The 22,750-nt window shown below is 41.3% G+C and overlaps 1 protein-coding gene across 11 annotated transcripts in view; it reads right to left on the bottom strand.

The window, feature by feature from the left end:
* The window catches only part of RBMS3 (RNA binding motif single stranded interacting protein 3), an 804,674-nt gene that overhangs the window by 621,670 nt on the left and 160,254 nt on the right, over positions 1 to 22,750 (bottom strand). For 8 of the 11 annotated variants that reach the window (XM_070360554.1, XM_070360553.1, XM_005901197.3 and 5 more), the window contains one exon: positions 14,743 to 14,915. In XM_070360554.1, coding sequence (XP_070216655.1) covers positions 14,743 to 14,915 — 173 coding nt within the window. The remainder of the gene's footprint in view (positions 1 to 14,742; positions 14,916 to 22,750) is intronic. The other 3 variants (XM_070360555.1, XM_070360556.1, XM_070360559.1) reach the window with 1 other exon arrangement.

Genomic DNA, 22,750 nt, shown 5'->3' with positions numbered 1-22,750 from the left:
GGAGATTCAAACCAGAGTCTTCATTTTTTTCCCCTTTTTATTTATTTATTTTTTTTGGCAGACCATGTGGCAGACATGTGGGATCTTAGTTTCCTGACTAGGGACAGAACCCACACCCCCTGCATTAGAAGTGTGGAATTCTAACCATTGGACCTCCACAAAGTCCCCAGACTCCTTATTTTAAACCCTGGACTTAAAGTAAATAAATAAATAAATAAACCTTGGACTTGCAAGTTATTACCTGGGTAAACTCAGGAAAGTCACTTAAATTTTCTGTGTCATATTGTTCTTTACCTATAAAGTGGGGTTTATCACAAAGTACAAGTGAATTAACACAGGTGATATGAAGCACTCACATGTAAAATAGAGTGATTCCATCTAACATATTTAGGCATTATGTTGTTTTCAGTATAATGGTTTAAATGCTACTTAAAATGCTTATTACTTATAGTCTCTATCTTTTACTCCAACCTCTGCTTTGACATGTAGTCATACACTAAGCTATGAAGTTGAACGTCTTATCTCATTTTAGTTTCTTCTTTTTGGGCCAGGGTGGGGGTGGGGGGCCCACGCCACAAGGCACCTGGGCTCTTAGTTCCTCGACCTGAAGGAACTGAGAAGAACCTGTGCTCCTTGCATTGGAAGCATGGAGTCTTAACCACTGCACCATTAGGGCAGTCCCTGGATCTCATTTTAGATGTCTCGTAACATCTCAAAAATAAAAAAAACACTAAGAATCAAAAAAAACTAAGAAGAACACTTGATTTCTCTGCACTCAAAACCATAACTTCCACAATCTTCCCCATTTTATTAAGTGACTCTTTATCTGGATGCTAAAGTCAAAACCTAAGAATGATTCCTAATTTCTCTTTCCCTGAACTCTCCTGCCATGTACTGTTCATCTGTAACTTCTATCAAAACTCTCTCCAAAATATACTGTGAATCCATCCCACCTAACGTCCTCCACCATTAGGATCCTAATCCAAGCAATCGCCATCTCCTTAATGGAACCCCACGGTAGATCCTTGCTCACTGAATGCTTCTTCTCTCATACTCCCTATGAACTACAAACCGGCGCTTGCCATCTAACTCTCCGAGGATTAAATCATGTGTTGCTGCAGCTGCTGGCTTTCAATACCCTCCTGAAAGGAGTTCAGAGTAGAGAGCAGAAATGAGGCACTGTGTACTCAGGGAAAATTTGCCAAGACAGATCTTCAGCTATTTAGATATCTTTCAGGAGAAGATTTTATGAGCCCTATTTTTGCATCTTCTTGTATCTAGTAAAACACTAAAATCCTTCATGCTGATGACTAACTCCTCATGACTGGCAATACCCTTCTGAAAAAAAAAATATATATATATACACACATACACACATACATGTGTGTGCCTGACTGCATGCACTCTTCCTTCACCAAAATCACATCTCTACTGCGGGAACTTTTAACCTTCTGCAGCAGTCTCTCAGAGGTATCTGAAATGCTGTCTCTCAGGCTATAGTTCTCATTTGGCTCCAAATAAATCTTAACTCACAACTCCCATGTTATGCATTTTTTTTAAGTTGAAATGCCTAAAATTCACTCTTTACAGAGTTGTCAAAATATATTTCCTAAGAATAATAAATACATGTGGGTAAAACCCAGCCCCTGTATTCTGACTTATAAAACTCTCTTGATTTGGCCCTTGGATACTTTTTTTTTAACTTCATCTTTTACCATCCCCATCTCCTCCATTCACTATTCTTCTGAAATCCCAATGTTCTTTATGTTACTCAAAAACACAGAGCTCATCTCCACCTTTGGGGTTTTGTACCAGGTCTCATATTTATCTGTTGTGCTCTTTTCCTGAATCTCATATGCCTGGTTCCTTCTTCAAACTGACATCTCAAAGAGATTCCTCAGTTCATAGTAACCTCCTTGTCATTACTTGTGACCTCCTTTTCACGGTATTTCAACCTCATTTTCATGCCATATTCTGATGATTCCTCCTTTATTCATTCATTCATGTATGAGCTCTCGCCTTTAGAATGCAAGTTCTGTGTAGAGACTGGTCAGTTCTCTGGGTATCTGCAGTGCTTGGCATATAGATATGTACTGTGCTCAGTAGCTCAGTCATGTCTGACTCTTTGCAACCCCATGGACTATAGCCCACCAGGCTCCTCTGTCCATGGCATTCTCCAGGCAAGAATAATGGAGTCGTTTGCCATTTCTTACTCCTGGGGATCTTCCCGACCTAAGGCTCGAACCTGTGTCATTTGCATCTCCTGTACTGGCAAGCAGATCCTTTACCACTAAGCCACGTGGGAAGCCCTGGCATATGGATAACACTCCATAAATATTTTGGAATTAATGAGCAAATAAAGTATGGTGGTAGTGATGCTTCAGTGGCTCAGTTGCATCCCAGTCTTACAACCTCATGGACTGTACCTCACCAGGATCCTCTGTCCATGGGATTCCTCAGGCAAGAATATAGGAGTAGGTGGCCACTTTCCTTCTCCATGGCATCTTCCCAACCCAGGGATTGAAATTGCCTCTTTGTGTCCCCTGCATTGCAGGTGGATTCTTTACCATTTCAGCCACCAGGGAAGCCCCAAAATAAACTATGGCAATAATGAAACAAAAGAGACCAGCAGTTGAAACCTATTTATCTTGGAAACAATTTCTAGGTTGGAAAAAGGACTGATCCCAAGATTATTTATTTGCATGACCAGATGGATGATGGTGTCATTCACAGAGAAAGAGAACACTGAAGGAAAAAGTTTAGAAATAACTCTTTTTGGACAATGACTTTGATATCTCTAGGGATACGAAATTGGAATTATACAAAGAATAATGAGAAGCATATTTTTATAGGCTGGAGATATAAACATAACAATCATTAGTCAGTTCAGTCACTCAGTTGTGTCTGACTCTTTGTGACCCCATGGACTGCAGCAAGCCAGGCCTCCCTGTCCACCACCAACTCCTGGAGTTTACCCAAACTTATGTCCATTGAATCACTGATGCCATCCAACCATCTTATCCTCTGTCATCCCCTTCTTCTCCTGCCTTCAATCTTTCCCAGCCTCAGGGTCTTTTCCAATGAGTCAGCTCTTTGCATCAGGTGGCCAAAGTATTGGAGTTTCAGCTTCAACATCAGTCCTTCCAATGAACATTCAGGACTGATCTCTTTAGGACGGACTGTTTGGATCTCCCTGCAGTCCAAGAACTCTCAAGAGTCTTCTCCAACACCACAGTTCAAAAGCATCAATTCTTTGGTAATCAGCTTTCTTTATAGTTCAACTCTCACATCCATACATGACTACTGAAAAAACCATAGGTTTGACTAGACGGACCTTTGTTGGCAAAGTAATGTCTCTGCTTTTTAATATGCTGTCTAGGTTGGTCATAACTTTCTTTCCAAGGAGTAGGCATCTTTTAACTTCATGGCTGCAATCACCATGTGAAGTGATTTTGGAGCCCCACAAAATAAAGTCTGTCACTGTTTCCATTTTTTCCCATCTATTTGCCATGAAGTGATGGGACCAGATGCCATGATCTTAGTTTTCTGAATGTTGAGTTTTAAGCCAACTTTTTCACTCTTCTCTTTCACTTTCATCTAGAGGCTCCTTTAGATTTTCTTCATTTTCTGCCCTAAGGGTGGTGTTGTCTGCATATCTGAGGTTACTGATATTTCTCCCGGCAATCTTGATTTCACCTTGTGCTTCATCCAGCCCAGCGTTTCTCATGATGTACTCTGCATATAAGTTAAATAAGCAGGGTGACAATATACAGCCTTGATGTACTCCTTTTCCTATTTGGAACCAGTCTGTTGTTCCATGTCCAGTTCTAACTGTTGGTTCCTGGCCTGCATACAGATTTCTCAAGTGGCAGGTCAGGTGGTCTGGTATTCCCATCTCTTTCAGAATATCAGAATAGCTAAAATTATTTAAGTAGAGGAGACCAGAAAGTTTACTGAGTGAGAAGAGAGGGGGTCTAAATTCTTAAAACACCAAAAATATTCAAGAGGCAGATAGTGAAGCCAGAAGACAAAATCCCAGGAGGAGACCCAGGAATTAGGATATGCCAGCCAAGGAGAAAATAAGTTTCTAGAAGAAAGGCAAAGTCAACAGGATCAAGTAACAGAGAGATTGAATAAAGTAAGTTCTAAAAAGAGCCAGCTGCATTTAGTAATTAGGAGATCATTGGGCAAATTGAAAACCAAGATGCCATCTGAACCTGCCAGAGTCCTGCCCTTGAATTCCAAGTCATCAAACTTTCAAGCACTTAGCAAAATATCTGCCTGGAATTCCACTTCTCCCAGATCTCTAAAACTTGACTTGGCACATCCAGCTTTTTTTGTGCCACAACCAACACAGTAACCTGTTACCTAGTGCTCTCAGTGGTTTCATTTTTTCCTCTATCTGTAGATAAATGAGATAAAAAGTATCATTAGCTATCTGCAATTTAAATATAAGTAAATCATGGAAATCATGAGTCAGTGGAAGAATAATTTCCAGGATATCCCCAAAATGTTAGAAGATGCTAGCATTATTTTTGGGTCAGCAAGGAAAAAGTGCACATGTAAAGTTTAATAAGAGGAGTCAAAATATGAAGGACTGCTTGCTTAATCATCAATTAAATGAAAAGGTTAAAAACTGAAATATTGAAGAAATGCTTGACTTACAAAAGTTATTATTCTTTAACGAACTTTGAGGTACCACTTTAAAACCTTAATTTTTCATGGGCCTAATTTAAAAATCCCATTTTGTGATCAGAAAATCCAATTTATCCCCCATAACTATCTTAATCGAATTTAAGTCTCTTGAATCATTGAAAGCAAACTGGTAAATCTTATGAAAATTCTAGAGTCTCTGAAAGAGTTAAAGCAGAAGATTAACTTGTGCTTTCTGGTTGGTGTGGCATTATTTACTTCAGAGATACTCAAAGTTTTTTTGTTTTGCTTTGTTTTTTTCTCATAACAGTATTTTTCTTTTTACTGGGGGATAATTGTTTTACAGTGTGTATTAGTTCCTGCTGTACTACAATGTGAATCAGCCATAGGTATATATACACTTCCTCTTGAGCCTCTCTCCCACCACCGCCCCCTTCCCACTCCTCTAAGGTCACCATAGAGCACCGAGCTGAGCTCCCTGTGCTCTGCAGCAGCTCCCCACTAGCTGTCTGTTTTACACACGGGAGTGTGTATATCCTGTGCTCTGCAGCAGCTCCCCACTAGCTGTCTGGTTTACACATGGGAGTGTGTATATGTCAGTGCTACGCTCTTAGGTCATTCTACCGTCTCCTTCCCCCACTGTGTCCACAAGGAGATTCTCAAACTTTGCTACATACAAAATTTCCTAAAAGGCTTTTGGCTTCCCAGGTGGCTCAGTGGGTAAAGAATTCACCTGCCAATGCAGGAAACATGGGTCTGATCCAATCCCTGGGTCGGGAAGATCCCCTGGAGAAGGAAATGGCAACCCACTCCAGTATTCTTGCCGGGACATTCCATGGACAGAGGAGCCTGGTAGGGCATAGTCCATGGGGTTGCAAAGAGTCGCACACATCTTGGTGAGTAAACAGCAACATCGAGGCAGCCTTTTAAGAAATGTCAGTGTGTAAGCTGACCCCAAACTAGCTAACGGGGTGGTGAAGATCCAGACATCTGTATTTTTTAAAGCTCTTCAAGGATTCCCCTGGGCAGCCATGGATTTGAGAGCTCAGGACTTAGGCTGCCTTTCTCTTCATTGTGTGTGTGCTCCGTCGCTCCAGTCATGTCCAGCTCTTCGCAACGCCATGGACTGTCGCCTGCCAGGATCCTTCGTCCATGGTATTTTCCTGGCAAGAATACTGGAGTGGGTTGCCATTTCATTCCTGAGGGATCTTCTTGACCCAGGGATCAAACTTGTGTGTCCTGCATCTCCTACATTGCAGGTAGACTCTTTACTGCTGAGGCACCAGGGAAGCCCATCTTCTCTTCATTAAATGAATGTTTTATTGCTTATGAGCAAGGGCTTTGAAGTCAGAGCTGGAATCCTGGTGGCTGTATAGACTTGGACAAGCCTCTCAATATGTCAGAGCCTCAGTATATTCAACTAGGATTCAGTAACTATCATTCCCAGTCTATACAGGGTTGTTCTGAGCATTAAATAAGATAATAAAAAACTTTTATTTTTTTATTACATGGTATGTAATACACAATAAATGTTAATAATCCCTGTAAATATAACAATGTAATATTAATGATAATTATTTATTCATCACAAACCAAATACTAATTTGTAGTTTCTAATACATACTTGGCAGCTATAACTCTGCCTAAAGCTGAGGTATCAAATCTATGCTGACTCAGGGAATGCAGGCACTCAGTTTTTGCTTTAGAAGCATTCTCTCATTTAAATTACACAAAGGCAGGGGTCAAAGAGCCTCAAACCCACCTCCTCCTCACACCTGCCACCGCAAAGATACATTACACCGCGAAAGCAGCTGTGTCATTGGAGTCTGACTTTCAGGAGAAAACTACTCATAAATTTCCTTAGGTTTTATTAGAAGGAATTTTTAAATCTTCATTGACATGGGAAGAAAGAACTAAAAAAAAAAAAAGTTCCAGTCACCTTTTTTCTTATTTATTCAGCTTCTTTGGAGTGTATGGTGACTTGTTTTCCTTTAGTTGTATCTGAAGAGTTTGACATATTCCTGTGACAAGGTTACTTTTAAATTAATAAAAGGTTTGATTGTGTCAGTGCATTTGTCAAAACTGCCTGACACCACACATCATGGACCCTGCACTCAGAGCCCCGGTGGCACCTGAGTTTCCTCTTACTATTCCGTGTTCACAATTTAACCAGACATCCAACAGGGTTGGGTCAATATCAGGGAGATGAGCTTGGGCTCACATACTCCTCCCTCGTCCCCCTGGCTTTCCACTGCGGGAGTTTCTCCTCTCTTGTTAAATGTTAAAGTGACGTTTACAGCTTCCTTCTCAAGGGCGCAATGCTAGGATGTCAGAGCTTGAACAAGGGAAGCATTTACCCAGGAGAATGAAGGGTGGGGCAGCTGGCTTCCCGGTCCTCGGAGGTGACTGGGAGTGCATGTGCACCTGCCCCCGAGTTCCGCTGCCTTCCCTTCCCTCTGCTTCACGTGAGAGCAGTCCACTGTCCTGCCTGATGCCGGCCTTAATTCCAGATTAAACACTTGCAAGTGAGGGCAATCTGGCTGGGGCTTTCTGAAAGCATTGTGTTAATTAAAATGTATAAGGGATGAGAATGGTTAGATAAAAGGTAGATGCAGAAAACATAAACACATTAATGATTTTACTTTTCATTTAAAATTCTGTCCATTATGTTAAATATGTGGCTTTATTTCTCAAGAGTGATTTTTTGGGGGCTGCACTGGGTCTTCGATACAAGGTGCAGGCTCCAGAGTACATAGGCTCAGTACTTGCAGCACGGGCTCAGTTGCCCCTGGTATGTGGGATCTTAGTTCCTGGACTGGGGATCGAATCCCCCATCCCTCACATTGGAAGGTGTATGCTCAAATCACTGGACTACCGGGGAAGTCCCAAGAGTAATTTCAGTGTGTTTTAAGGGGATGTTAAGAATCATGTTGTAGAAGTGACCAGTTTCTTTGAGGTAGGAAATAGAGTTTAATACGTGAAAAATCATCACACCACCATTTTACTTGGTTAAAAAAAAAGCTGTAATGCTCTCTTTTTATTAAGTCAAATTTATTTTCCTTCATTTCCATATCCCCCCTTTGATCTATGCATAAATGGTGCATAACCCAAGTACTCCACCTAGAGTATCCAACTGATAACCCATCCCATGAATATAATTGTAGAATCAATTCGATTTTCAGTTTTCACTATATTTGCTTTAAGTCCTTTAAATACTGCAGCCACTAAATATTTAATGGTATACCGATGACCCATTCCTGATAAGGTAAGAACAAGAAATTAGCTGAACATCAGCCAGCCTGGGTCCTCTCTGTGCTACTCTGCTGTTTCTTTTGGAGTTCACTTGATTAATTGTCTCTCAAGTCCTCGTTTTTTAATGGAACAATAAATGCATGTAAAAAAGACATCTTTCACTACATACAATTGTTTTCCCACCACAAATATTTATCCTTACACCCTCTTCTCTGACTGTAATTCCAGCTGACTGTATTCCAGCTCACTCTTGAACTATCCTGTTCTGTTCCTTGACCTCAGAGGGCCCTTTCTATTCTGCAGTCAGAATCATCTTTTTGAATAAAAAATCTGACTCTATCACCTTCCTGTTTGTGACAATTCAATGATTTCCTTAATTGAAACAAAGCTCCTAACATGACATAGAAAGGGATCACCTTAGCCCTCCATTCTTCCAGGTCATGTTGTCCCAGTTTCCACCCCCTCTCTCTGCTAAACCCACCATGTTTTCTCTAGCCATTGGTTCTGCACAGAGTTGCTTTTGCCTAGAATGTTCTTTCCTGCCTTCCTCATTTACTTATACCTATTCCTACTCCTTCTGATCTTAGCTCAAAGGATCCTTTGCCCATTGCCCTAACAATGCCTCATCCCATGTTACAAATCCTCTTATTTCCACATTCCTTTCTCTTTTTTTGCACTTATAGTTGCAATTTTATATCAAATCATACAATCATTTCATTGGTTTCCATTTTCCGCATTAAAATATAATCTCTGCTAAAGCAACACCTTTGTCTGAATGATGTACTCACCACTGAGCCTTCACTGCAACATAGGTCCTCTGTGAATATTTCATGATTGAAAAGACAAAGTTCCTTGAGTTTTCTCAAGATAAAGACATTACAAGGTCTTTAATTCTACTATTTCCTACAAGGCACACAGCCATGCATTCATCCAAAATACCAGAACCTATTATACAGAGTGAAGTAAGTCAGAAAGAGAAAGATAAATATTATATTCTAACGCATATATACGGAATCCAGATATAACTAAAGAGATTTTCCATACAGTAAAGCCATTCTTCATGTCTATGCTTTCTTTCCTTTGGCTTTACTTGTGATCCAACCATAGCAGCTTTGAAGATAAATGCGAATGGAATCCCTTAATAAGAATTTGCTTTCAGATTATACATTGAGAAATAATGCAATTTCTTTCCTGTAATATCATTTTCTTGCTGTTCATTAGCATTCATATGGATATTATATTCTAATGCCAGATAATTTGATATATTTATGCCTTTTTAATATATCTCTGTTTTCTATTATTTTATTGCTCTGGATATTAGCAAATATTGCATTTCCTCTAATATAAAGAAACAGTAACTCTGCAAGTTCTGGTAATTTCATAGGAATAACCATGAAAAACTGATCCTGATGACAAAATCATGGAAACCTACCAATATTATCTATTTTGTAGGTGAAATTATCTTAAAGTGTTGGATGAGTATTACGAATGCAAAATATGCAAAATAATTTGAGTTTTTAGAAGAATGCTAATTTAAAATAGTGATGCGCATTGTTAGAAATCGCCACTGCGGGAGAGGAAACCAGTCTCTCGAGGGTCTCTATCAAATGCCCTGAGGGTGTCTAGCAAAGGTACCTCCAGCCCTCAGGTCCTACTTAGGCAGATGAACCAGTTCAGGCGGTGGCTCTGCCAACACTGCAAAAGGGGACTGGTGAAAGGTGGCCAGGGTGGGTTTTACTGCTAACTAATGAGAGCCTCAATGAACTATCAGACTTTTAAACTAAAAAATAAATAAATAAAAGATTATCATGTATACCATTAAAAAGAATGAAATAATGCCATTTGCAGCAATACTGATGGGCGTAGAGATTGTCATGTCAAGTAAGTCAGGCAGAGAAAGAGAAATATCGTATGGCATCCCTTATATGTGGAATCTAAAAAGAAATGATACAAACGAACATACTTACGAAACAGAAACACACTAGCAGACTTAGAGAAGGAACTTACGGTTGCCAGGGGGAAGGATGAGGGAAAGGGATAGTTAGGGAGCTGGGGATGGACATGTACACGTTGCTGTATTCTAAACGGATAACCAACAATAGCACAGGGAACTCTGCTCAGTGTTATGTGGCAGCCTGGGGGGGGGATGGGAGTTTAGGAGAGAATGGATGCATGTGTATCTATGGCTGATCCCTTGCTCTACACCTGAAACTATCACAACATTGTTAACTGGCTCTACTCCAATAGAAAATAAAAAGTTAAAAAATAAATTTAAAAAGCTTAGTACAAACTCATTATTTTATATATGTGCTGTGCTTTGTTGTTCAGTGGTGTCTGACTCTTTGCCACCCCACAGACTGCAGCTCTCCATGCTCCTCTGTCCATGGGCTTGTCCAGGCAAGAATACTGGAGTGGGTTGCCATGCCCTCCTCCAGGAGATCTTCCCAACCCAGGAATCAAACCCACATTTACCATCTGAGCCTCTAGGGACGGGGATTCTGCCTGGCCAAATTCTTAAAATCATCAGGACAGGGAACTCCTTTCTATATCTGTTCCATTTTCTTCCTTTTGGAATAGGAATGTCTGTAACTATTATCATATGCCTGTCCCACCCCTGCATTTTGGAAGCAGGAGCCCTGCTGATGTCTTGTTCCACTGATTCATAGATGCAAAGGAATTTTGCCCCAGGGTTTTCGCCTGTTGCTGATTTAGATGATCTAGATGAGATTTGGGACCTTTGAACTGATGACGTTTGGATGGGTTTGAGGCTTTGGGAAATGTTAGGGTAGGATGAATATATTTTGTACACAGGACAGACATAAAGTTGGGCATCCAGAAGGCAGACTGTAGTGGGCTAAAGTTCACCTCCAAAAAGGTATGCTGCTGCTGCTAAGTCACTTCAGTCATGTCCGACTCTGTGTGACCCCATAGACATCAGCCCACCAGGCTTCCCTGTCCCTGGGATTCTCCAGGCAAGAACACTGGAGTGGGTTGCCATTTCCTTCTCCAATGCATGAAAGTGAAAAGTGAAAGTGAAGTCGCTCAGTCGTGTCCGACTCCTAGCGACCCCATGGACTGCAGCCTACCCGGCTCCTCTGCCCATGGGATTTTCCAGGCAAGAGTACTAGAGTGGGGTGCCATTGCCCAAAAAGGTATGTCCATATCTTAATCATCAGAACTTTTGAATAGTACCTTATTTGGAAAAAGGGTCTTACAGACGTAAGTAGGCTCGTCACATGAAATTATCCTGGATTATTTCAGTGTGCTTGAAATCACAACAAAAGTGTCCTTATATGAGAGAAGCATAGGGAGATTAAGTACACAGCGCTGAAGGTAACATGAAGACAGATCAGACAGAGAGGTATGTGGCCGTAACCCAAAGAATGCCAGTGGCCACCCAAAACTGGAAAAGGCGAGGGAAGATTTTCTTCTAGAGCCTCTGGAGGGAGCATGGCCCTTGATTTTGGACATCTGGCCACAACAACCATGAGAGAATAAATTTCTGATACGTTAGGTCACCTAGTTTGTGGTAATTTATTACAGCAGCCAAAGGATACAAATACAATTAAAAAACATTTTAAAGGGTTTCACACTTTTAAAAACATTCTGAAGAAAATCTGCATAAATTTTGTGTGTATGTGCTTAGTCGCTCAGTAGTGTCTGATTCTTTGCGACCCTATGACTACAGCCCCCATTTTATATATGAAGAAAGCCAAAAGTAAGGGGGAATGAGTCACTTGCCTAGGGCCACGTACCAGCTGATGGCACAGCCAGAAGTGAAATGCCAAACTCTCAGCACATGTCTAATTCCTCCACATTACCCTACCTGGTCACATTAGTTCTCTAAGATTCTCCAGGAAAGCACATCTCAGCAATAAACCCCAGGTCCAGACCACTTTAGTAAACCAAAGAACCCACAAACATTTTCACAATAACAGTAGTATAGGCCAGATCTTATTAGCCAGCAAAAAATCATTACGAACAAGCAACCAGTACCCTTGGTGCCCTTAGTATTCTTTATGTTTCTCAAATGCACAGAAGAAACATGAAAAAAATCTTTTTTTCCCTCAAACATAATGTTCTTGTGCCACTACATCTCTTCCTGAGTTAATAATGCCAATGCAGACTTTTAGGCAACACTTCCCATTTATACATTTCTGGCAATGTTCTTTGCAGAAATGGACACTGATACAGAAATCCATAGTAGAATGCTACATCATTATATGGTGTATGTTCATAAACCAGCTCTCTAAAAATGATATACCAGGAATTTTAGAAGTCCTCATTTATAGGCCTTGATGATTCCTGTGACATGAATACTCCCATCATGGCTGATTTCAAGATACTGAGACTGTAACAAATCATGCACAGAATCTGTGAATATTTAACCACTGGCTCAGGTGCGCTACTCAGAGGCAGCTGCAGCACACCCCTGGTATGACAGGGAACCTAGAAATAATCATATTCAATGCACTCTTTTATAAGAAGAGACAGAGGCTCAAAGCCATTTGCCACAAGATCACAAAGTGGCCAAGCAGATTTTAATACGCAGGGTTCCACCTGAAATGCCTTCAAGTATTAAGCAAGACTTCTTGCTTTAGGAATAGTCAGTGGTCTTTATATTATTGTACAGAGACGTGGATGAAAAATGTTGTCTGCCATATCAGTAAATGTTTGGACGCCAAGCCATCAGCTGCTGTAGCCGCCCTGATTGTGCACACTGAAGGGATTCAGGATAGAGAAGAGCAGAATACTGACCCTGAGTTAAGAAGCCTATCCAAGGGGTGATTTCCATAAGCCCAGATTCTTGCATTTTTCCTGTACACAGAAAAACACTAAATTCGTTACCTTGAGATGTCTAGTTTTCTTTAATTAACAGTTATCTTTTGATGTTCTGACTACTGGGGTTTTGCTGCAAAAGCTCTGTGGGTATAACTGGCTTCTCTCTTGTCTCTTTGGAGCAGTCTGTCAGAGCTACCTGAGAGGCTGTCACTCACTCAGCCTTGAGTCCTCAGCAAGTTCACCAAACGAAACACAATTTTCAACTTTCAGGTTGTGCTTCCCCCCTCCCCCCAAGAAGCGATTCTCAGAAAACCAGCAGCCTCATGATAACAGGAGGGAAACTGCTGAAATTCACATTCTCAGGCCCCACCCCAGAACTAGTGAATTGCAACCTCAGGGGCCCAGACATCTGTGCTTCCACAAGCTCTGTGAGTGGTAGAGAGCAGTAGGAAAGAATCTTTCCTTAATACCTACCACTGTTTTTATGAATGAGATTCACACACAAATATAATAGCCAGTCTACTTCTTCACATCAGTATCCATTCCAGGAGATTCTTCATCTGAAGCTTCTAATGTAAAGTGTATCATTTTTCATATCTTCAATGACCTTACTTTTCAAAATAGTTTAGTTTTTTCTAACAGTAGCAAGAAGTAAAAAAAACTGTTGAGTGATTTACCAACCAATTCCCAACTTGAACATTTTATTGACCAAAACCTAACATATTTTTATGTCTTAGCCCTGGCATCTTTCTTTTTTAAAAAACTGCTTTCAAATAAGTATTTATTTTCCAATGTTCTGTTTTCCCTCTTTCACAAATCAAGACAGTTGATAGTAGCAGGGGCAGAGTCGGGGGGTGGGGCGCTTCCCTAATCTACAAACTGCCCTGTCAACTGATTATGTATGATTATGTTATGCATTTGTGTTTTGTCTAATCTGCCATTTCCTGTTGTTTTGTATTTGTTCCCAATCTTCAAAACGGGGACAAAGGCAAATAAATACTATCTGCCTTGTTTTCCTCTTCCAAAAGAGGTTGGAAAATTTACAAAATAAATATCCACTCGACCTTCTTATAAAAGCATTGCAAAAGAGCAAAAGAAAAACTGAGTAATAGTTTCCCTAATTTAAAAATACCCAGCTGAGGCACAATCAAATAACAAATAGCTGCACTGATACTACTTTGACAATAATCAGCAATCTGAAATTAAGGACTATGATTCTTAATTCATTATCCATTATTCATATTATTTGGAGGATAAACTTAAATATGTTTAATTGGTTTGCACAGAAATAAGAGAGTTAATAACATAAGTGTTGGTAGGTAGTAGATGAATGAAAACATTTTGGAAGGGCATTTAATTGCTACCATATTTCTTGGGAAATAGAAACCTACTTGGTGACTGCGGTTCTTGGCCTTGGTGAGAAATATATTTAGTGGGCTTGGAAATAGATGTTTTCAAGGATACGAAAGGATTAGCCTTCTAATCTTCCAATTACCTGGTCCCAGCTGAACTTATATTTACCAAACAAGAACTGGCCAGAAAAGCTTTGCAACTAGCAAGTGACCATCCTGAAATCTACAACTTCTGAGTTTTTGTGATTTCCATCACTAATACCTCTCTAAAAAAAAGCAGTTTCTTTCATGAGATTCATCAATGGTTCCTCTAGCCACAAGGTGTGAGATCCCACCAACCACAACGTGTGAAGTCCCACCAGCCACAGGTGTGAGATCCCACTAACCACACGGTGTGAGAACTCATCAGCCACAGGTGTGAGAACCCAACTCCACGGTTGCTCCTCCTCTTTCCGGTCAATATGTGCACATCAGCCAGCACCCCTATTTCCCTCTGCTCGAAACCCTTCTCTTTCAAAGCAAAAGGCAAACAAATTCCATTCCCCCAAATAAGCTAGACTCAGACCTCAAATATAAGTCCCATTTGTGCAGCAGAGTCTTTCTCACAGGGTGCATTGGGTACAAAAGCCAGCCCCATATGGGTGAGCCCCGAGGGGCAGGCACGGATGCAGGTGGAAATGGCGCAGAGAACGGGGGCACTTACGGTTGGCACAGCTTGATTAGGTCCTGGTCAGTGGTGCCTGGTGGGAGGCCTCGAATGTACAGGTTGGTTTTACTCAACTGTTCCCCGCTGCTGTTGCTGCTGCTGTGGTTGCTGCTGCTGTTTGTGCTGGGGCTGGGAGGAGCCATGGGGTGGGGAGCTGGTGCATAGGACTGCTGGAAACAGAAAAGGCTGTTACTGGAAAAACAGAGCCAGCAACCTATTCCCAGGCCAGCAGAGCAACTCGAAAGCAATGCAAGCTTCTCGGCCTCTCCTATCCACACATGCACACTCTGCTCCAGGGCACTTCTGAGAACATCCTTTGCTCCTTCCCGCCCTCTGGCTCTGCCTCTGGATCAGCCCAGCACGGTTCCCTCCTGGTGCACCAGGGCTCTGCCCCTAGCTCACCTTTGACAGCGAAATATCTCTGCTTTTGCCTCTACTCTGCGTTCCCTCCTTTTCTCCAAAGAAACTTTCTCATATTGTTTTCCTCACCAGTACTCTCCATTGTGATCACTCCACAAACAGAGATGCTATGAAGGAAACAATGAATGAATGCCTCTATCTGGTCTTGTTCTCGCATTCCCATATCTGCTCCTTCATGGTGAACGCTCTGTTTGCAGACTGAGCCACTGTTTTCTTCTCTTGGAGTCACTCTGATCCAAAGTCTAAGCCTGGGCACTACTGACAGGATAATTCTCTCTTGTGGGGGCTGTTCTGTTCACTGCAGGCAGGTGGCGGCATCCTTGGCCTGTACCCACCAGATTTTAGTAGCATCCATTTCCCAGCCGTGGGTCAAAAATGTGTCCACACACTGCCAAGTATCCTCCAGGGTGGAGAAATCTTTCTCAGGAAAGAACCATTGGTCTAACCTGTCACACTATTATGACAAAATGGAAATGATACGATGACCCTCAATGACTTGGGAAAATATAATGTGAGGCTCTTTATACCTATTTATGCCTGAATTAGCAGACATTATTATTCTTTATTTCCTTTTCAAACAGGCATATCTACAAAAGTTCTGAAAATATATTGACCGACTGGGTTTGAGTCCCTGATATGTCCATTATTGGCTGTGTGACCTTTGGATGGTACCTGAACCTCTCTGAGATGCAACAGTCTCCTGAAAACGAGGAGGAAAAAATTATCCACCTCCTACGTCATAGGGTCTTTACAAAAACTCAGTGAGCTACTAATGCAAATAGACTGGTTCCTGGGCATCGTTAATTGCACAATAAGTGTTAGCAATATAAAAAACTGAATAATAATAATCACAACCATGATATTCGTGAGTCATATCTGTCTTTTATGTGTGGACTCAGTCATGTCCAACTCTTTGCAGCCCCATAGACTGTGACCTGCATTCCTCTGTCCATGGAGTTTTCCAGGCAAGAATACTAGAATGGGTTGTCATTTCCTCCTCCAGGGGATCTTCCCAACCCACGGATCAAACCCGTGTTTCTGCATCGGCAGGAGGGTTCTTTACCACTAGCACCACTTGGGAAGTCTCAGTGATCTTAACCTTTAAATCTACCCTAGGTTCTCTCAGCTATCATCAAGAGTGCTATACACAGAGAATGCATCCGTCATGATTCCAGCGGGGACAGGCTGGAGACTTCTAACCTGATTGTTCATCAGCTATTCTATCAGGGGTGAGAAGTGAGTACTTGTCCAACAGCCAGTGGGGGTTTCTTAAACTCTCAAGCTACACCCCACACAATACAAATTGAGTGATCACAGCACTTGGCCCATAAAGACAGGAGGCATTGTCCGGTCCTGTTTCTTGCTATAATAATCCATTTTACACCCTCCAAGATTTCAGATGTGGCTTTGTCTCTATTCCCAACTGGCTCTAAGACAAGGCCTCTTGGATATGGGAAGTAAGGCCATATTATAGCTGACTCCCTTGGGTCTTTGCTCTCCGTTCCCTGCACAGCAACCCATTGCAAAGACGCATTGCTTTCTGCCTCGATGTCATTCTTGCAGTCTCCATGCTGGAAGCCTTGGTGTTAGCTGCATTCAACCACTTCTTCAGTATGACTTAATCTAAGAGCAACATACTTAACATAGAATTTGAAAGTGAATGACAGCGGGGAAGGCTTTCTGTTCTCAATATTTGAATAAAATAACAACTATTCATTGTCTTTTGGAATGTCATATCTGCATAAAGCTGAATAAAGTTTCCTGGCTGACATTAAAAAAAATTCCTTCTTGACCTATGAAATCTACTTCCTGCCACGAACACCGGGGAACACGTAAACTCTCCCCGTTTACAAGCCCTGCACTTGATAGGTGTTTAACACGGCCTTGTTGAAGCTGCGTTCTGGTCAGTGTATCTCATAACCAGATGGGATTTATTTTTTATTTCCCTCCTGTGCACTAGTCTTTTAAATTTCCCAGCTTTTTTCAGGCTGTTTCTTACCACTTTCACCTCCCCTCTCTCCAAATTCTTTGAATTCCATTCTGTACTCAGGCTTCCTTTAAAATGAGGCTTTGTTTAAAGCACTTTTCTCATTGCAGAACCTTTAAAACCACCAGGGAGCCAGAAAAATGTCTCCAGCTTTATGTATCACAGATTAGATGGACCGGTTCAGACCAAGTGAGTCCCTGACTGATCAAATAAGAAAGCACCAACTACAGAGTGATCAATCTGTGTTGACGTAATTCTTTTTTTGCCCCAGGGGTCTTTGCGAGCATTTCCATAACTAGACACCATTTAGTAGATTGCATGGGGCTTAAAACCATAAATGTGCCCTCCAAAGGGCACACCGTATTTACTGGGAAAAATTAAAACAAAATGGTCAAAAATAAATCAAAGTGGGAATAAGGAGAGAGAACTTGTATGCATGGAAATGAGATATATATAATTTAAAAATAGAAGTAGAAGCACCAGATTCTTGTAGAGAGAGATGTATTTCCAAAACCCTTTGAAAAATACTTACAATGAAGAGTGGTTTTCTATGTCCTATTTTTGTTTGTAAGTTCTAGAAATTCTACTGAAAGGTGTAGGCTTTCTCCATCTTATTGAATCAATAAATGCACAGTTTTTTAAGACCCAGTGCCAACACTCTTGCTAATCCTTGATATTTTCATTTATCCGTTGATACACTGAACGATTCAGGTAGCAGCCTACATTATAAATCACTTTTGTTTAAAGAATTATAAATTCCTTCCTCTGTACTCATTTTCAAAATACATACCCTTTAATCAACAAAATGTTGGCAGAAGTTTCCCAGAATGTCTGACAAATGCACAGGCTTAAATGAATTAATTTGTGAAAAGCAAAAGCGATTTTGCACACTCTGGCTACCAAGGACAAATAACTGAACTATAGCATCTTAAAAAAAAGGGGGGGAAAAGGAGCGTCAATAACCTTTAGGGGTCAATGGGTCAGAGCAGCCACTTTGTTGATTAAAAGTGGTTCTGATTCCATTCCCAATTCTTTGTTTTTAGATGGATTTGCAATTTTATCATTGATTAACATTTAAATCATTTTGAGGCACTAAGAAAGACACTTTAAAATGTTAGAAAAAAAATTATTTCCTTCAGATAAAATTGGCTTTGCTACCTCAAAGTCACACTTTATAAATCCTCTTTACGAAGGGTGAGGACATACAGTCTGGAGATACAGAACATTGTCACGCTGAGCTGTACCAGGGCGAGGCACTGCTGTGACTCTGCAGAGTCAGCTTGTTAGGAGTGAGCAACAGCACGCTTTCAAAAGAAGGGCTTCAGATGGGGCTCCACTGAGGAGGGGATAGAGAGCTTGTCATGAAGCTGCATATGCTTGGGAAGTAAGCAGATTTTTCTTAGATGTTTTTTTATTCATGGTGGCATTGCTGGGAGGGTCTGTTAGGGATTCTGACATGAGGGCAAAAGCCCCCTTAACCACGTGTCAGCATTGCTAAAATCAGCTGATCAGCACCAGTGTACTCTTTAGGAAGTTAAAAAAAAGATGACTTAGCATCCATTTTGGAAGATGCTATTCTTAATGATTCTAATAATTATAGGTAACATTTGCCATCTGCTTGCAGAGCATGTTATATGTTATCTTCAGAACAATCCACGGAGGCAAATCATTTGCTCCACGGTTTACAAATGAGAAAACTGAGGCACAGAAAGGGCCAATGACCTTCTCAAGGTCGCACAGCTGGAACCCCAGTTTCATCCTCGGGAGCCTGACTGCAAAAGCCACACAGCTCCCCAGGATGCTCGTACAGAACCTTGCCTCTTCATGGTAGGGGCACCAAGAAACACAAAATCCCTCCTTGCAGAGAATTCTGCAGGATGGTGTCCTGCCGGGAGCTCTGGCCTGTCCAAGGACAAAGGGAGATGGAAAGACCAATGCTGAAAACAGTAAACAATCAAAGGAAGGTCCACAAGCTCCCCCCACATCAGAATTTAAATGAAGTTCACCTTAAATTTAATTTCAAAGGGGAAGTGACCATCAGAAGCAAGCGTGTTCTGTTTTTCAAATAATGTCAAACGAGAGGGTTCATTTGTCAAGATTCATGCTTTGTTATTTAATAACAGGAAAATGAACTGGCTTGTAGATCATCCCAAGCAGCTGATTCATTTAGTGTGCTTTGTTAATATGCCTCATTTTTCACGTTTGAAAAGTGGATCAACCAGGTCCTCCTACACTCTTGGAGAATGTGTGGCTTGGAGGGCGGCCCGTCTGTGCCTTCAACCCCTAGCTAGATACTTTGGAGATAAATTGGAGAGGGATGTGAGTTGTGTTTTTGTTTGTTTGCTTGTTGTCCTGTTTGCTTGGACAGAAAGCACTTGGTACATCAAAAAAACATTCACACACCAATAGAGTAAAGCAAATTGTTAAAAAAACCATCCTTTACACGAAGTCAAGCGATATTGGATGGATGCCTGTCTGAAGGTGGCACTGAAATGCACAGACCTTACCCAGGTCATTTTTAACCAGGGTCCCCACCTTGACCCTCCTGACATTTTGGACAGGATAGTTCTCTGTTGTGAGGGGCTGTCCTGTGCATTGAAGGATATTTAACAGTATCCCCATCTTCTAGCTCTAGAGGCCAGTTATGCTATCCTCCCCCCAAGTGTGGCAACCAAAAATGTCCCCAGATATCGTCGAAGGTGCCCTGGAGCTATGACATCACCCCTGGTTGAGAACCACTGCTTCGTACAGATCCATCCCCTCTCCTAGCAAGGCCAGTAAAGTCCCCATTGTGGAATAATGACAATACCTCAATGGCCTTAAACTACTCATTGAACACCCTCTCATCTCACCAAAGTTCAGCTTCTTACCCCGAAGTGCATACACTGTTCACCTCCCCACGCCTCCACCCTTTGTTACTAACACTGCCACATTTACATTTCAGCAGACTTGGTCTGAAACGCAAACCTTCTTCCTTTGATTGAAAACATAACTCTTTTACAAAGAGAATTTTAAATATTTTCTGCATGCAATTCCTCTTGGCTGGGAATCATGGGGTCTCGATGCCAAACTTCAGTCAATGCTCTTTGCAGCGTCTGGCTGCTGGCAGGATCCTGACGCAGTTGGTCTGGTGGTTTGGGGTAGCCTTGGACTCCATCAGGCAGCAGTCTGCTCTGCGGATGGTCTCCCCAATTTGTTTTCATTCATCTCCAGTGCAAGAGAATTTGTACTCTTTTATCCACTCAAGGGTAAAGCCCTGGATAAAGTCTCCTGTGGGACTGACATGCCAACTCTTTTACTTTCCAAAAATGAATACAGACCACATTCCTGTCTTGAATCATACATTATTTAGCCTGCACGTACGCATGCAATCCATCGTGCAGTGGCTGCTGCTGCTGAGGCAGGCTGTTGGAGTCCTCCCCCAGGCAGGGTAATTTCCACGTAACCTCATTTCTGCAGACCTGTCCTCTGGTATCAACACTCCATGAGACAGTGGACGTGACGGGAATCATGGCAAGTGCTACAGTGCCTATGAGAGCCTCAAATGAGGGTGAAGAAGAATATTGTCCATGCAAGCGATAAGAAACACAGCTAAATTAATATCTAAGGCAAGCTATGCGACTGTGGCCAGAGTTTCATGAACCACCTATAGGATGGCTTTGTAATTTTCTGTGAGGCAATTGTCTCTCCATTCTAAAGACTACGACTGTAGAAAACAATCATTTCAACTATGCCTTTTATAATAGAGTTTGGAGAAAACCTGTCTCTCTTCTCTTTTCCCAACCAGAGCTCAGCTATGGAAATGAGCACTAAAGGATCAAAGTCCCCACAAAAGGCATTCATTTGTACATTCTGTCTACTGGCCTAAGTAATGGCTGCTATCAGCAACAGTAACAGACTGCTTAAGAGCTCTAAACTGGCCGCTTAGAATCCACACCACCACTAACTAGGCACTTAAGCCCCTGGTCACGAGTAAAACACAGATTATGTTCATATTACTGCATAGGACAGTTGTGAGGCTTTGAAGCCCTAATATATATAAATTATATATAAAACATTTAGCCCAGTGCCTGGCACAGATTTAATACTAAATAATTTTTTTTGTTCTTATCATTTGCCTTATCATCATGGGGCAGATCCTTAAAATGAACAGGGATCTCTCAGTCCCAGTTGGAGTTGCTGCTTAGTCACTAAGATGTATCTGACTCTTTCGCAACCCTAAGGACAGTAGCGTGCCAGCCTCATTTGTCCATGGGATTTCCCAGGCAAGAGTACTGGAGTGGGTTGCCATTTCCTTCTCCAGGGGATCTTCCTGACCTAGAGATCAAACCCAAGTTTCCTGCATTGGCAGTGACTTCTTTATCACTAAGCTACCAGGGAAGCCCCCAAGTTGGAGTAACTAACCTTTAAGGGGGAGCTCAAGAGTTAATCTATTTTTAAGCATGGTGGTCACTATTAATGAGATGAAACTATGTCTTTAGAACTGGGGTTTGCCACTTTTTATCAAGAAACAAACAGCATTAAGCAGATGGAATAATCACTGTGGATAGAACAGATGATTAATTTCAAGGTATTTGCTAATCACCACTGGCTACCCACTCCAGTATTCTTGCCTGGAGAATTCCAAAGACAGAGGAGCCTGGCAGGCTACAGTCCATAGGGTTGCAAAGAGTCGGACATGACTGAGCAACTAACACTTTCATTTTTCACCGAGGTTTGATTACAATTCTGTTAGGTGGAGATTCACCTTTGCTCTAAATATTAGTAATATGTGAACACTCCCACAGATTGCATCATAGAAGACTGCTCTGTGCTATTTATAAATAGACAATCTGAAGTCATTGAAATCCATTCAGAGGATTCAATATTAAATGACATTTTAAAATTCATGGTACTTGGAAACACAAGTAAAGTAGTAATTGTTCATTTCAAGTAGCTATAAACCAGTTTCATTAATAAATTTACAAACTAGAGATGAGTAACTATTATGAACAATGGAACAGCCATTTATAGATTGCTCAATTCTCCAAATGCCAATGACATCTGGTCTCTGCCCCAACCCCTCCTTTAATGTGGCCAACTCTTGATCTTTTCAAGGAAAAAGAAACACAATTACGACACACTTCAAGTCTCCAATTTGAAAATAATCCAGACATCTCATGATTTCAATGATAATGGTTAGTTCCTCCTGCAAAAGTTGAGCCATGATTGGTGTGTGAGATTACAATGTCTTCCACATTTGTCAGTAATTATTAGAATTCCCCAGAAATGCTGAGAGTGACTAATCCCTGTATGGTACCTCTATACTCTCTGGGGAATACTTCAGAGATAAACTCAAACCTCTGCTTTCATGATGGGCTAGAATCACTGGGAAAAGAGTGAAAATCTAAAACACGTCCCTATCAGCTGCTGATGGAGACTTCTGGGAGTACCAATGGCCAGTTCCTCAATTCAGAATGCAATCAGAGACAAAGAAGAGGGGAGGGACTTGCTCTTGTGCCTTATATGTTTACTTAAATTTTTAGTTTTTCCTCGATAATCTCTAATTTTGACTTTTTTCTTCATTTTTATATTCTATGTCTCACAACTTAATATACC

This window comes from Bos mutus, chromosome 22, assembly GCF_027580195.1.
Source record: "Bos mutus isolate GX-2022 chromosome 22, NWIPB_WYAK_1.1, whole genome shotgun sequence".
Lineage (NCBI taxonomy): Eukaryota > Metazoa > Chordata > Mammalia > Artiodactyla > Bovidae > Bos > Bos mutus.
Note: the sequence above shows the minus strand (reverse complement) of the source record. Positions and strands in the feature narration are given on the sequence as shown.